General features: G+C 46.2%; 1 protein-coding gene across 4 annotated transcripts; it reads right to left on the reverse strand.

Annotated features, from left to right (window-relative positions):
• Positions 1–330: 330 nt before the first annotated feature.
• LOC109872219 (CMRF35-like molecule 5) lies at positions 331–12,070 on the reverse strand. Of its 4 annotated transcripts, XM_020463377.2 has the most exons (6): positions 11,988–12,070; positions 11,741–11,836; positions 11,200–11,541; positions 4,406–4,528; positions 2,290–2,333; positions 332–1,379 (listed from the first exon to the last, which is right to left on the reverse strand). In XM_020463377.2, exons 2-6 carry the CDS (start codon positions 11,784–11,786, stop codon positions 1,260–1,262), a joined length of 675 nt encoding a protein of 224 aa, XP_020318966.1. In that variant the 5' UTR covers positions 11,787–11,836; positions 11,988–12,070; the 3' UTR covers positions 332–1,259. The 4 variants fall into 4 exon arrangements, with proteins under 4 accessions (XP_020318969.1, XP_020318966.1, XP_020318968.1 ...); XM_020463379.2 differs by having other exon boundaries at positions 4,406–4,525; positions 11,741–12,048; XM_020463374.2 differs by having other exon boundaries at positions 11,741–12,048.
• Between the last annotated feature and the right edge of the window lie 746 nt (positions 12,071–12,816).

Genomic DNA, 12,816 nt, shown 5'->3' on the forward strand with positions numbered 1-12,816 from the left:
GAAATGCTGAATACAACAGGTGTAGTAAACCTTACAGTGAAATGCTGAATACAACAGGTGTAGTAGACCTCACAGTGAAATGCTGAATACAACAGGTGTAGACCTTACAGTGAAATGCTGAATACAACAGGTGTAGTAGACCTTACAGTGAAATGCTGAATACAACAGGTGTAGTAGACCTTACAGTGAAATGCTGAATACAACAGGTGTAGTAGACCTTACCATGAAATGCTGAATACAACAGGTGTAGTAGACCTCACAGTGAAATGCTGACTTTAAAGCCTTTAACCAACAATGCAGTTCAAGAAAAGTTACAAAAATATTTACTAAATAAACTAAAGTAAAAATAGTAAAAGAAAAAAATAACGAGGCTATATACAGGGGGTACCGGTATCGAGTCAATAACTATTAAATGTTGGGCATAGTGGGCACATGGTGGGGGGGGGGGAATGGAGACCATGGTTGGAGACTATTACCTAGTTGACACTACCAGGGGTCTAACCTGCTTTGGAAAGCAAAAAGTCAAATTGAAAACATAATTGGCAATATTGATTTTCATTAATAGCAAGCTAGGACTGATGGTTTGCTTAGCTAATCTACTCTAGCAAGTCTGTTTGGTTAGGTAACTACTGTATCCATCTAGGAAACTTGCCAGCGAGCTACTTTTTCATTTCTAGCAGAAAGTGTTATAGCTGTGGTATAAGCGGAATAGTCAACTCAGGGCTCTATGCGTTTCCTGGTAAATAATGCAACGCCGTGGAAGGTTAGTGCCACAACTTCCAAATCGTGCATTATTTTCCACAGAAAGCATAGTCCTTCATTGATTATCCCTTAATTATGTATATTTAATTATGTGTTAAAAACCATTAGACAGTTATAATGCATATAGTGAGCCAATATTTACTTAGATATTAACATGCAAATTAGGCCTAAGTGAGCTAAACATTAAGACAAGGTGAGCAGAGACATGAAAGACAGAAGTCAAAGTAGCACATCTGATTTTGAGGACATGAAGCAGATTATGCAGATGTTTGCTCAAATTAAATCTCAACGCTCAAGAGGTGGCACACATAGTTAATAACAGGTCTCTGTGATTGGTTGCCAGTGTGTGTATGTCCCTTCTGATTGGTTGACAGTGACTCAGGTGTTTCTGGGTTTGCTGACTGTGGAGTAGATGGGAGGAGTAGGCAGGGTTGAGACCAACGTTGACAGTGGCAGTGTCACCAGAAGAAGTGCCCTCATAAATGACAGCACTGGCTTCATTGGGGCAGCTGGGGTCCTTGTGGAAGTTGAGATTCAGAGGGGCACGTGGGTAAGTTGGCGTAGATGTTGGAATGTAGTGGTTGGTCATTTATTTCCTCATAGACACCATCACAACCCTGGAAAGGAGGAAAACACATGTCAAGTGTTGGTCCCATGTTTCAGGAGCTGAAATGAAAGTCCCCAGAAATGTTCCGTACGCACAAAAGTCTACATTTTGTACACAAATTTGTTTACATCTGTTAGTGAGCATTTCTACTTTGCCAAAATAATCCATCCACCTGACAGGTGTGACAAGAAGCTGATTAAACAGCATGATCTCACACTCAATGACTGCTACATTAGGCAGCTATTTTGTAGGAAACATAATCAAAATTGTCAAATTTACTTTAGACAGATGCCAATGTTGTCATTAGCTAGCAAAGTTTGTCAAATACCTAGCAATGCTAATTAGATAGAATTCGGTGTGATCCCCTCACTCTTATCTAGCTAGATTTATGCTAGATGTTTGTAAATTCACTCTGGGCATTCGTAAATTCAGAACGTTGTCAGATTGCTCTGAATTTACTATGACATTTCACTCCTGGAGCATTCAGAGAGAACACTGGACGCTCTGTCCGAGGAGTAGGGTTGATCCGAGCATTCCGACTTCACAACAGCAGTCAAGCGCCCAAGCGAACTGGCTAAAGTTGGCTAGCTTGCTAGATACTTCTGACACAAATGAGGGAATTTCTCACTCTGTCAAGGCTCAGGAGAAGACCCAGATGCAGACAGTTTCAAAGTAACAAAAATGTTTATGGGCTGAAATAAGATCCCAGAAATGTTCCATATGCACAAAAGTTTCTCTAATTTTGTACATCCCTGTTATTGAGCATTTAAACTTTGCCAAAATAAGCCATCCACCTGACAGGTGTGGCATATCAAGAAGCTACACAGTGTGTTATACATTGCTCAGTATTGGGTATCCACTAATCTGTTCAGGTGGTTTTAAGAGCTGCATTTCCACCAACAGGGCACACACACACTGACCTCTCTGTTGATCCCAGTGTTCACCGTCGATGCAGAGACGACAGCTGTAGAACACAGACAAAACACAGCTCACTATTTGGCTCCAGCATTCTGTTCAGGTGGATTTGAGAGCTGCATTTCCAAGAACAGGGAGCCGAGGGCACACTGTTCACAATGAGACCTCTATTGTTCAATCAGGGCCAAAGGATGATTTGTACCTCTGTCACTCAGCTGCGTTATGCCATGGTCATCAACATTCTCATGACGCTCAGCCATACTGATGCCCAAAAGTCAAGTGGTGCCCAGTCATTCTTAACAGAGGCTATGAGTGTTTTGTCTAAATTACACTAAAGTAGCTTGGAAATGCATGACATTAACATTATGCAGCTATTTTGTAGGAAACAATTGTCATCAATATGTTGTCAAAATGTACTTTAGACAGATGGCAATGTCATCATTAGCTAGCAAAGTTTGTCAAAACTATCTAGCAATGCTCATGTTAATTAGCTATAATTCAGTGTGCTCCCCTCCCTCTTATCTAGCTAGCTAACATGATACAACGGGCGTTTCACTCTCGGAGAGTTCAGAGAGAAGACTGGACCCTCTGCCCGAGGAGTAGGGTTGATCCGAGCATTCTGACTTCACAACAGCAGTCAAGCGGCCAAGCTAACTGGCTAAAGTTGGCTAGCTTGCTAGATACTTCTGACACAAATGAGGGAGTTTCTCACTCTGTCAAGGCTCAGGAGAAGACCCAGATGCAGACAGTTTCAAAGTAACAAAAGTTTCAAAAACAGGGGGGCAGGTAGAGGACAGTAATCCAGAGCAGAGTCCGAAAGGTACAGAACGATAGGCAGGCTCAAGACAGGTAGAGGACAGTAATCCAGAGCAGAGTCCGAAAGGTACAGAACGATAGGCAGGCTCAAGGCAGGTAGAGGACAGTAATCCAGAGCAGAGTCCGAAAGGTACAGAACGATAGGCAGGCTCAGGCAGGTAGAGGACAGTAATCCAGGGTGGTGTGACAAGGTACAGAATGGCAGGCAGGCTCAGGACAGGCAGAATGGTTAAAACAAGAAAACAGGAACTAGACAGGAGCATGGGAAATCCGCTGGTAGGCATAACAAAACAAACTGACAGGCAAACAGAACACAAGTACAAATACATTGGGGATAATGGGGAAGATGGGCGACACCTGGAGGAGGGTGGCGACAAGCACAAAGACAGGTGAACCAGATCAGGGTGTGACACTGACCATTTTACTCATTCTAGCAGAGCTGGTTAGGCTGTTTATGTTATCTAGAGCTTTGTTTACTGACACCGGTCATATTCAACAGGTGTTGCAGTTCGTAAATTCAGTTATACTGCACTTCTGTCACAGAGGAGTGCTCTAAAATCAGAGTAGATGGCCAGAGTGAATTTACTAACACTCTTAGCTAGCTAACGTTATACTACACCTAAAGTCATAATTCACAATCAGCAATTTAACTTACATAAGGCCTTTTTACACTAATATGTAATACAAGATCTGCCTCTGATAAAATGTTACATTTTATGTGCATCTTTTCTGTTTACATCCTATCCTTACATTAGCCTTCAATGTGGTGGCCAACATTCATGCATTGGTGCAGCTATTAGCATACACCATAGTATATAGACTACCAAAAGGCTAGCTGTTCAACTATACAGGAGCTCCTCATCTAAACCATAATGCAAACTTAAGTAATGCATCAAATCACAGGTATGGACATTTTCCCCTATTTGTTTAAGGCTGATTTACAAAGGCAGCCCAATTCTGATCTTTTTTTCACTAATTGATTTTTTGACCAATCAGATCAGCTCTGAAAAAGATCTAATGGGTTGTCCGAGAGACATGGTCTTTGCACTATACCACTCAGTGGGGAATCTGGTGTAGAAGTGTCCCACACTACCTAAAGTCAGATTTGGCTCCAAATCAGTAACTTAGACTACAAAAGTATGTGTTGTGAAACAGGTTTCAAAGAGAAACCAGCATACAGTAGTTTTAAGGCTCATAGGCTGTGTTCACGCAACTTTTGACCAATCACAGATATTTTCAAATCATCTTTTTCAGAGCTGATCTGATTGAATTAGTAAAAAAACCCAGCCATAAGAGCTTATTTACCAGATCCATTGTGTGTTGATGAGATGGATGATGGTGGTGAGATGTCTAAGGATGATGAAGTTGGTGAACCAGGGTTTGATGCGATTGTAGTAGGTTCTGTTTTGGTGGTGATTGTTGGTGCTGCTAAAAAGGACCACAAAACAAAAATGCTGTCTACTGGTATTAAAGTAGTTCTTGCAGGGGATGTTGTAGAAAAGGATTGGAGACAGGAATACGTAATAGGGGGTTTTAACTCCACCCAAAAATATAACATGCCATGTAAAGGCACAGGGACAAAGTTCAAAACAAACACATGTACAAAAACACAGGGATGTAACCCAAACAAGAGGTTAAACCTCGAATAAATGCCCAGGACGAGACCCATAATAACGAGGACACAATACACCACCGCACATGTACTCACAAGATCAACGGTCATGGGAACAATAACGGACCACACAATGGTGAGCAGAGGGCACATATATACAATTACTAATCAGAGGGAATGGGAACCAGGTGTGCGTAACAGGACAGTTCAGTGCCGCCTAGAGGCCGGTGACGTAGACCCCCGGAACTGGTGCACGGAGTGAGCAGGAGTACGGGGAATCGGTGACAGATGTGTTGTCAGAGAGACATTGTTTGTACACCTTACCACTCAGAGGCGGGAATCTGATTCAAAGTCAGATTTGACGCCAGATCAGTCTCTTTACAGTACAAAAATATGTTTACAAACTAGCGTAGTGTAAAAAGGATCCATTGTGTGTTGATAGTGTTATGATATGGAGGTAAGGTTAGAGTTAGGACATTGACAAACAACACACTACCATGATACACTTTCACACTACATCCTCAGGTGGCAGCACCAACCGAGTCTAGATGCTGAGCCAAGTTTCTAGTTGCACACAGGAGCTGCCAATTAAGGTGTGTCCCAGCTGGCAGAGCCATGAGGCTGCTGGTTTTTGTTTGGCCATGAGGCCTCTCGTTTGTTTTTGAGTCTTTAGTTTGGGCATGCTTTTTTTCTACTTTTCTTTTTTGTACATGTTTATTTTACATCACCATCTGAACAAATAATAATCCACTTGGAACTGGCTGACCAAGAGGTCAAGAAGGAGCAGGCCCTGGACCTAAGATAAGTTGGCTGGGTTCACACACTCAAGTCTCCTGGGTTCACACACTCAAACACATAGATCCCCTGAACGCAGCTCACTCTCCAGATCCCAATCACCTGAATTCTGATCACCTGTTGACACACCTGTATGTCATTATCACACACTATTTAGTTCAGTTCTTTGCACCCCATCATTGTGAGGTATTGTTTGTTTTGTGACACACTTCTATTCGGTGCTCTGTTTTTCCCGTAATTTAATCCTCCTGTGTATGATAGGCTATTGAGGCAGGCAAAAACGGATTTCCTGTTATCAACCTATTGCCTGATCTCCCGGGCGACATTACTAGCCTTTTCCCTTCCTGTACTGTTATCTTGTTGTCCCCCATTGTATGACCTTCTGCCCGCCCCTGGACTCAGCTACCTGCCTCCTCCTATGGTCCTTTACAATAAAGTTGGAACCAGGTGAGAATTGGAACCAGGTGTGATGGAAGACAAGACAAAACCAATGGAAAATGAAAAGTGGATCGGCGATGGCTAGAAGGCCAGTGACGTCGACCGCCGAACGCCACCCGAACAAGGAGAGGGACCGATTTCGGCGGAAGTCGTGACAGTACCCCCCCGAGACAACGGCCTCGGGGATGACCCAGAGGGCGAGTCGCAGGGCGAGTCCTGCAGCATAGAAGGGTCCAACACATCCTCGGCTGGAACCCAGCACCTCTACTCCGGACCGTACCCCTCCCACTCCACGAGATACTGAAGGCCCCTCGCCCGATGCCTCGAATCCAGTATGGAGCAAACGGAGTAGGCCGGGGCCCCCCCGATGTCCAGAGGGGGCGGAGGAACCTCTCGCACCTCAGACTCTTGGAGTGGGCCAGCTGTAACCTATAACAAACCTCGTTCACACTCCTCAGGACTTTAAATGGCCCCACAAACCGCGGGCCCAGCTTCCGGCAGGGCAGGCGGGGGGGGGGGCAGGTTTCGGGTCGAGAGCCAGACCCGGTCCCCTGGTGCGAACACCGGGATCTCACTGCGGTGGCGATCTGCCTTCGTCCTCTGGCGCGTCACGGCCTGCTGAAGGGACACACGAACAGCTTCCCATGTCTCCTCCGCGTGCATAAACCAGTCGTCCACCGCAGGAACCTCGGTCTGACCCTGATGCCAAGGTGCCAAGGTGCCGGCTGGTACTCCAGTACGCATTGGAAGGGAGAGAGGTTAGTGGAGGAGTGGCGGAGCGAGTTCTGTGCCATCTCGGCCCAGGGCACGTACGCCGCCCACTCCCGGCCGTGCCTGGCAATAGGACTGCAGAAACCTACCCACATCCTGGTTCGCTCTCTCCACCTGCCCATTAATCTCGGGGTGAAAACCTGAAGTAAGGCTGATCGAGACCCCCAGACGCTCCACGAACGCCTTCCAGACCCTAGACGTGAACTGGGGACCCCGATCAGACACTGTATCTTCAGGCACCCCGTAGTGCTTCAAGACGTGTGTAAACAGGGCTTCCACAGTCTGTAGGGCCGTCGGGAGACCGAGCAGAGGAATGAGATGACCGGACTTAGAGAAACGATCCACAACAACCAGGATCGTGTTACCCTGTGAGAGTGGAAGATCAGTTAGAAAATCCACCGACAGGTGCGACCAAGGCCGCTGTGGAATGGATAAGGGGTTACCTCTGGGCAGGTGCCTAGGAGCCTTACACTGGGCGCACACCGAGCAGGAGGAAACATAAACCCTCACGTCCTTAGACAAGGTAGGCCACCAGTACCTCCCACTCAAACAGCGCACTGTCTGACCGATCCCAGGATGACCAGAAGAGAGTGACCAAAACCTTGGATAAACCTCCGGTAGTAGATGGCAAACCCTATGAACCGCTGCATCTCCTTTAACTTGGTGGGAGTCTCCATCTACCCCCTGCGTTGGAAATGCGATATCCTAGGAAGGAGACGGTAAACAAGCATTTCTGAGCCTTAACGTGCAGGTCATGCTCGGCGACCAAGCACCCTGTGAGCACCAGGGACACATGCTCGGCGCATGTAGCGGAGTATATCAGAATGTCATCGATATACACCACTACACCCTGGCCGTGCAGGTCCCGGAAAATCTCATCTACAAAGGCTTGGAAGACTGATGGAGCATTCATCAACCCGTACGGCATGACGAGATAGTGCCCTGAGGTGGTACTGAAAGCCGTCTTCCACTCGTCTACCTCTCGGATACGCATCAGGTTGTAATGCCCCGTGCATTGACTCAATCGCTGTAGCTATGAGTGGTAGCGGGTAGCTATACCTCACAGTGATCTGATTCAGACCCCGATAGTCAATACACGGGCGTAGACCTCCCTCCTCCTTCTTCACAAAAAAGAAACTCGAGGAGGCGGGTGAAGTGGAGGACCGAATGTACCCCTGATGCAGGGACTCTGAGACATATGTTTCCATAGCCTCCGTCTCTGCCTGTGAGAGGGGATACACGTGACTCCTGGGGAGTGCAGCATCTACCAGGAGATTTATTGCACAATTGCCCCGTCGATGGGGTGGTAATTGAGTCGCCTTCTTTTTAGAGAAGGTGAGAGCCAAATCGACATATTCAGGGGGAATGCGCACGGGGGAGACCTGGTCTGGACTCTCCACCATAGTAGCACCAACGGAAACCTCCCCGAGCACCTCCCCGAGCACTCCTGCGACCACCCTGTGAGAGCCCTCTGTGGCCAAGAAACAGTGGGGTCATGACAAACTAACCAGGGTAGGCCTAGCACCACGGGAAACGCAGGAGAAACAATAAGGTAGAGATTCATTCTCTCCTTGTGCCCCCTCTGCGTCACCATACCCAGAGGAGCAGTGGCCTCCCTGATCAAACCTGACCCTAATGGTCGACTATCTAAGGCGTGAACGGGGAAGGGCACAGCCACGGGAACAATGGGGATCCCTAAACTATAGGCGAACGCTCTATCTATATAGTTCCCAGCCACGCCTGAATCGACGAACACCTTATGCTGGGAAAGCGGGGAAAACTCAGAAAAGGTAACATAGACAAACATATGAGCAACAGAGGACTCTGGATGAGAATGGTGCCGGCTCAACTGGAGTGACGCCAGAGCGCCCTGCCTGTTACCTCGATCCCCAGAGGAACTAGCCCAGCACCGACCGGCAGTGTGACCTCTACGGCCACAGATGGTGCACGAGCTGGAACCCCCTCCGGTCTCCCTGCGCACCACCCCTCCCAGCTCCATAGGGGGTGCGGGGGGATGGAACCACCAGACACCGATCTGATCGTCCGCGGGTAGCCAGCATGTTGTCCAGCCGGATGGACAGGTCCACCAGCTGGTCAAACGTAAGGGTGGTGTCACTGCAGGCCAACTCCCGATTGACGTCCTCGCACAGACTGCAGCGATAATGGTCGATGAGGGCCCTGTCGTTCCATCCCGCACCGGCAGCCAGGGTCCTAAACTCTAGGGTGAACTCCTGGGCACTCCTCGTCTCCTGCCTCAGATGGAAGAGGCGCTCACCCGCCACTCGACCCTCAGGCGGATGGTCGAAGACTGCCCGGAAACAGCGGATGAACTCCTCAACCTGGTCCAAACTCCGCATCTCCCTCTCTCCATACGGCGTTGGCCCACTCCGGGGCTTTCCCGGTGAGGCACGAGATGAGGGCGGACACCCTCTCACGACACGACGGAGCCGGGTGGATGGTGGCCAGGTATATGTCCAGTTGGAGAAGGAACCCCTGGCAGTTCGCAGCCTTCCCATCGTATCCCTGGGGCAGGGAGAGACGAATCCCACTGGGACCAGGATGAAGAGGGGCGCTCAGTGGAGACCCCAGTTGTGCTGGTGGAGGCACTGGAAGACCCGTTCCTTCACCCCTAATACCGGGGTACCTGCTCCTGCTGACTCCATAGTAGCGGTCCGTAATTCTGTCAAGGGTGCGTACTGGCGGCAGAGAAGTCAGACGCAGGAGAGCAAAACTGTGTTTCCAACGGCTAAGTTTAATTATCAAATCCCACCAGATACAGAACAATAAAATACATGGGTACGTAACCCGACACACACCAGAACAAAACATGCACAAGAACTGACAACAAACAATTACAGACAAGGACATGGGGGGAACAGAGGGTTAAATACACAACATGTAATTGATGGAATTGGAGCCAGGTGTGATGGTAGACAAGACAAAACCAATGGAAAATAAAAAGTGGATCGGCGATGGCTAGAAGGTCGGTGACATCGACCACCGTACGAACAAGGAGAGGGACCGACTTCGGCGGAAGTCGTGACACATCCTCTGTCTTGTATACAGCTTTGCACACTCTTGGAATTCTCTCAACCAGCTTCATGTGGTATTCACCAGGAATGCATTTCTGTTAACAAGGCACACCTGTTAAAAAGTTAATTTGTGGAATTTCTTTCCTTCTTAATGCGATTGAGCCAATCAGTTGTGTTGTGACAAGGTAGGGGTGAGATACAGAAGCCATATTTGGTAAAAGACCAAGTCCCTATTATGGCAAGAACAGCTCAAATAAGCAAAGAGAAACAACAGTCATCATTACTTTAAGACATGAATCCGGAAAATGTCAAGAATGATGAAAGTTTCTTCAAGTGCAGTCGCAAAAACGATCAAGCGCTATGATGAAGCTGGCTCTCATGAGGACCGCCACAAGAAAATAAGACCCAGAGTTACCTCTGCTGCAGAGGATAAGTTCATTAGAGTTACCAGCCTTAGAATTTGCAGTCCAAATAAATGCTTCACAGAGTTCAAGTAACAGACACATCTCAACATCAACTGTTCAGAGAAGACCGTGTGAATCAGGCCTTCTTGGTCAAATTGTTGCAATGAAACCACTACTAAAGGACACCAATAATAATAAGAGACTTGCTTTGGCCAAGAAACATGAGCAACACACATTAGACATCTGTCCTTTGGTCTGAATAGTCCAAATTTGAGATTTTGGGTTCCAACCTCCGTGTCTTTGTGAGACGCAGAGTAGGTGAACGGATGATCACCGCATGTGTAGTTCCAACCGTGAAGCATGGAGGAGGAGGGGTGATGGTGTGGGGGTGCTTTACTGGTGACACTGTCAGTGATTTATTTAGAATTCAAGCCACACTTAACCAGCATGGCTACCACAGCATTCTACAAATAGGGCTATCTTGTGTATACCACCCCTACCTTGTCACAACACAACTGATTGGCTCAACTGCATTAAGAAGGAAAGAAACACCTGTTAATTGAAATGCATTCCAGGTGACTACCTCATGAAGCTGGTTGAGAGAATGCCAAGAGTGTGCAAAGCTGTCATCAAGGAAAAAGGTGGCTACTTGGAAGAATCTCAAATCTATAATATATCTTGATTTGTTTAACTGTTTTTTGGTTACTACATGATTCAATATGTGTTATTTAATAGTGTTGATGTCTTCACTATTATTTTACAATGTAGAAAATAGTAAAAATAAATAAAAAACCTTGATTGAGTAAGTGTGTCCAAACTTTTGACTGGTACTTTATGTAGCAATTGCAGATTGCCCCTGCAATTGTTACATGCGCATAACAGAACAATGCATTCATTGTGTCAATGAATAATGTGCATAAAAATTGAATAATGTGCAGGATCTCAAGTTAAGACTCAGGTCAATAGCAGAAGCTTGATTAGGAATGTATATTATAATATGTTTAGTTTGGAAATGAAAGAGTTTTGAGGATCCAATGTTTACACTACCTTCAGAGACTTCAAGGTTCACTTTAATGTAGTTATCTTGTCCCCATTTGTCCACTCCACACCAGTATCTCCCAGCATCATTTAACGTCAGGTTGGTGATTGTCACAATGAAGACACTTTCCTCTCTGTTGTCCTTCAGCGAGTATCTCCCGTTAGAAGCACTGTTTTCCCCTGCCTCAGTCTTAATAACTTTGTCTTTATTAAAAACAGAACAATCCCCTTTACAGGGGTACTTCTGGTGGCTCCTCCACTCCTCTTTATAAGGACATCTGATCTCTGCCTTGCCCCCCTCACATCCTTCCACTGTGATCAACTCTGCTGAACACACACTCCACACAGCAGCTGTAGGACACACCAACAGTCTCGTTACAAACACATCCATCAGTACATACTGGACCTTGTGCCCTCAGTGTCCCCTCCCCTTTATCTAACAACATTATCAGTGAGTGAATGGAGTTACACTGTAAAATGTTACAACCAAATGTATCCAACTATAGAGAGGAGTCACTGGACATGTGTTCATTCAGTCTGATGTACTCACCTAAGAGGAGGACAACCTTCAGTGTGAGGACCAGCAGGTTAACCATGATGACTTGTGGCTCCCAGGTAGTTCAAGTCTCTTTAGACGCTGTACACCCTGTTTACTCCAGTCAAATCAAATCAAATTGTATTAGTCTCATGCGCCGAGTACAACAAGTGTAGACCTTACAGTGAAATACTTACTTACGGGCCCCTAACCGACAGTAGAGTTTAACAAAAAATACGGATAAGATACGCAGGGTAGTCACCTCAGACCTCTACGTCCAGTTACCCTCCCAGTACAGGAAGGTCTGCTCCTGCAGTGTGTATGAGAACCCCTCTGAGAGTGAGTGTGTCTACGCTGAGCCACAGTCCTGCTGTTTCACTTCGTACTTCCTGAAACCATTTCATTTCTCAGTAACACTTTATAATAACATCCGGCAATAAACAATTTGTAAGACATTTATATACAGTTTACTTACCATTTATTAATAATTTATTCCTACAATAAATATGAAATGAAAACATATACTGTACATAGAATATAATAACATAAAACACAGAGGATGTCTAAAACAGTCACTGATTGAAGGCCAAGCTAAAAGGTACATTGTTAACTGTGATTTTTAAAACCTCAATGGTTTTTGCTCCTTTTACCTGAGAGGGCAAGCTGTTCCATAACTGAGGGTCTTTGATAGAGAACATAGATTAGAACATTTTACACACACACACACACACACACACACACACACACACACACACACACACACACACACACACACACACACACACACACACACACACACACACACACACACACACACACACACACACACACAGAGCCCTGTTCAATGAGAACTCTATTTCTCAGGGCCAAAGGATGATTGTATGTGCAAATAGTTTCTTGGAATTGAAAACTGGATGTGAAAAGAGTAATTTCCTTATTTGACACAGTGTGTGTGTGAGAGTGAGTGTTTCTCACCTGTTTCCTTATTGAATTCACATCTATAGACTATGAACAGGCTGACCACAAGCACCAATAGCAGCATAACCACATTCCCAGATACTATGATGACCACTGATGTATCTGAACAGACA

Source organism: Oncorhynchus kisutch, linkage group LG27, assembly GCF_002021735.2.
Source record: "Oncorhynchus kisutch isolate 150728-3 linkage group LG27, Okis_V2, whole genome shotgun sequence".
NCBI lineage: Eukaryota > Metazoa > Chordata > Actinopteri > Salmoniformes > Salmonidae > Oncorhynchus > Oncorhynchus kisutch.